This window comes from Plasmodium reichenowi (assembly GCF_001601855.1).
Source record: "Plasmodium reichenowi strain SY57 chromosome Unknown, whole genome shotgun sequence".
In the NCBI taxonomy this organism is placed as follows: Eukaryota; Apicomplexa; class Aconoidasida; order Haemosporida; family Plasmodiidae; genus Plasmodium; species Plasmodium reichenowi.
The window spans coordinates 1-1,977 of record NW_017962457.1 but is presented as its reverse complement, the minus strand read 5'-3'; the positions used below and the strand labels follow the sequence as shown (position 1 = coordinate 1,977).

The 1,977-nt window shown below is 23.8% G+C and overlaps 1 protein-coding gene across 1 annotated transcript; it reads left to right on the top strand.

Moving 5' to 3' along the window:
• On the top strand, positions 1-1,905 carry PRSY57_0024100 (hypothetical protein; the record flags this gene model as incomplete). Its single annotated transcript, XM_012905172.2, has 1 exon — positions 1-1,905. A coding segment is annotated over one exon (1,905 nt), but the record flags the coding sequence as incomplete, so codon positions are not given.
• Positions 1,906-1,977: the final 72 nt, after the last annotated feature.

The following is a 1,977-nucleotide window of genomic DNA, read 5'->3' as shown; positions in this document are numbered from 1 at the left end:
GAACATACTGATTTTTTAAAGTATAGAAATAACTATAATGTAGATCAAAATAATAACATAACAAATAATGATACTATGAGGTATAACAATAATGAATCTAATAATGTGTCTAATAATGAATCTAATAATGAATCTAATAATGTATCTAATAATGTGTCTAATAATATGCATAATAATGTGCATAATAATGTATCTAATAATGTGCATAATAATGTATCTAATAATGTGCATAATAATGTGTCTAATAATTATTCTACCGAATTTTTTAAAAATACAAGTTGTAACTGTGTAGATAAAAATGTAAATAACGCAAACATATTTTATGGACACCAAAATTTAATACCTGATAATCAAAAGGTTTACGAGGGAAAAAATGTGAATATGGAAATTGAAGAAAATATAATAAATGTGGTAAAAAATAATGAAAATGATAAAATGTTTGAAAATTTACCTTCATTTAATTTAAAAGATGAGAATGTGGATCATAAATTAAATTTTGATGTAAAAAGTAGGCCTTTACCAAACAAACCATTAGATTTTATGAATATAAATAATGATAATAATAATAATAATAATAATAATAATAATAGTATACTCACATGTAATAATAATGCATATGAACAAAATATGTGTTACTTTCATGATGATAAATCGAAGGAAAAAGTATCATGTGGTGTTATTATATCAGAAGATGAATTAAGTAAAAATATGCTAGATATGAATAATTACAATTTCTATTATAGTTGTAGAAAAAACGAAATAACAAATATGAATACAAAAGAGGTTACCATAATTAAACAAGAAATAATGACAGACAATAATTATAATGTAAAGGATATCAATGGTCGTAATATGAATAGAATTATTATAGATAACAATGTACCTAATCAGAAAGAGATTGCTACTAATGTACATAATAATATGTACCCAAATGGTAGAGTACATTTACATAATCCCGTAAGACAAGTTTATCTCGAATCGAATCAATTAAACATTGGTAATTGTACAAATGCAGGAAACAATTCGTACGAAGAGGGTGTAGAGTTTTTGGTAAATTTACAAAATGATTTAAAAAAAAAATTGGATTTGGAATGTATAAAGAATAATGAAAAGAATGATGATAATAACAATGTTGAAGGTGAAGATGACGATGTTGAAGGTGAAGATGACGATGTTGAAGGTGAAGATGACGATGTTGAAGGTGAAGATGACTATGTTGAAGGTGAAGATGACGATGTTGAAGGTGAAGATGACGATGTTGAAGATGATGATACTGAAGATGATGATGTTGAAGATGATGATACTGAAGATGATGATGTTGAAGATGAATATGTTGAAGATGATTCTGAGGATGATGCTGAAGATGATGTTGAAGATGATGCTGAAGATGAAAGAGATAATAATCCCCATGTAGATATGAAACGTAATTATATGATAAAAGAATATAATAATATACTTCCATATGAAAATAATAATTATATTGCTAATTATAATGGGTGTAATAATAATTCTGGAAATTATAATAATGAAAAAAATTATCATGTGTATAACTATAATATGAATGATTATTCTCAACAAAATAATAATATAGAGAACAATAATATGAATAATTATACTGAACAAAATTATAATATGCATAACAATAATATGAATAATGATAATATGAATAATGATAATATGGAAAATTATAATATGGAAAATTATAATATGAATAATTATAATATGAATAATTATAGTATGAACAATTATAATGTGAGTAATAATAATATGTATAACTATGGTGGTGGAAATTATAACATGAAAAATTTTAATAAGGTAGATAATAATATGAGCAACTATAATATGGTAGAGAATAATTTGAGAAACTATAATATGGTAGATAATAATATGAGCAACTATAATATGGTAGAGAATAATTTGAGAAACTATAATATGGTAGATAATAATATGAGCAACTATCATACGGTAGATGATAAT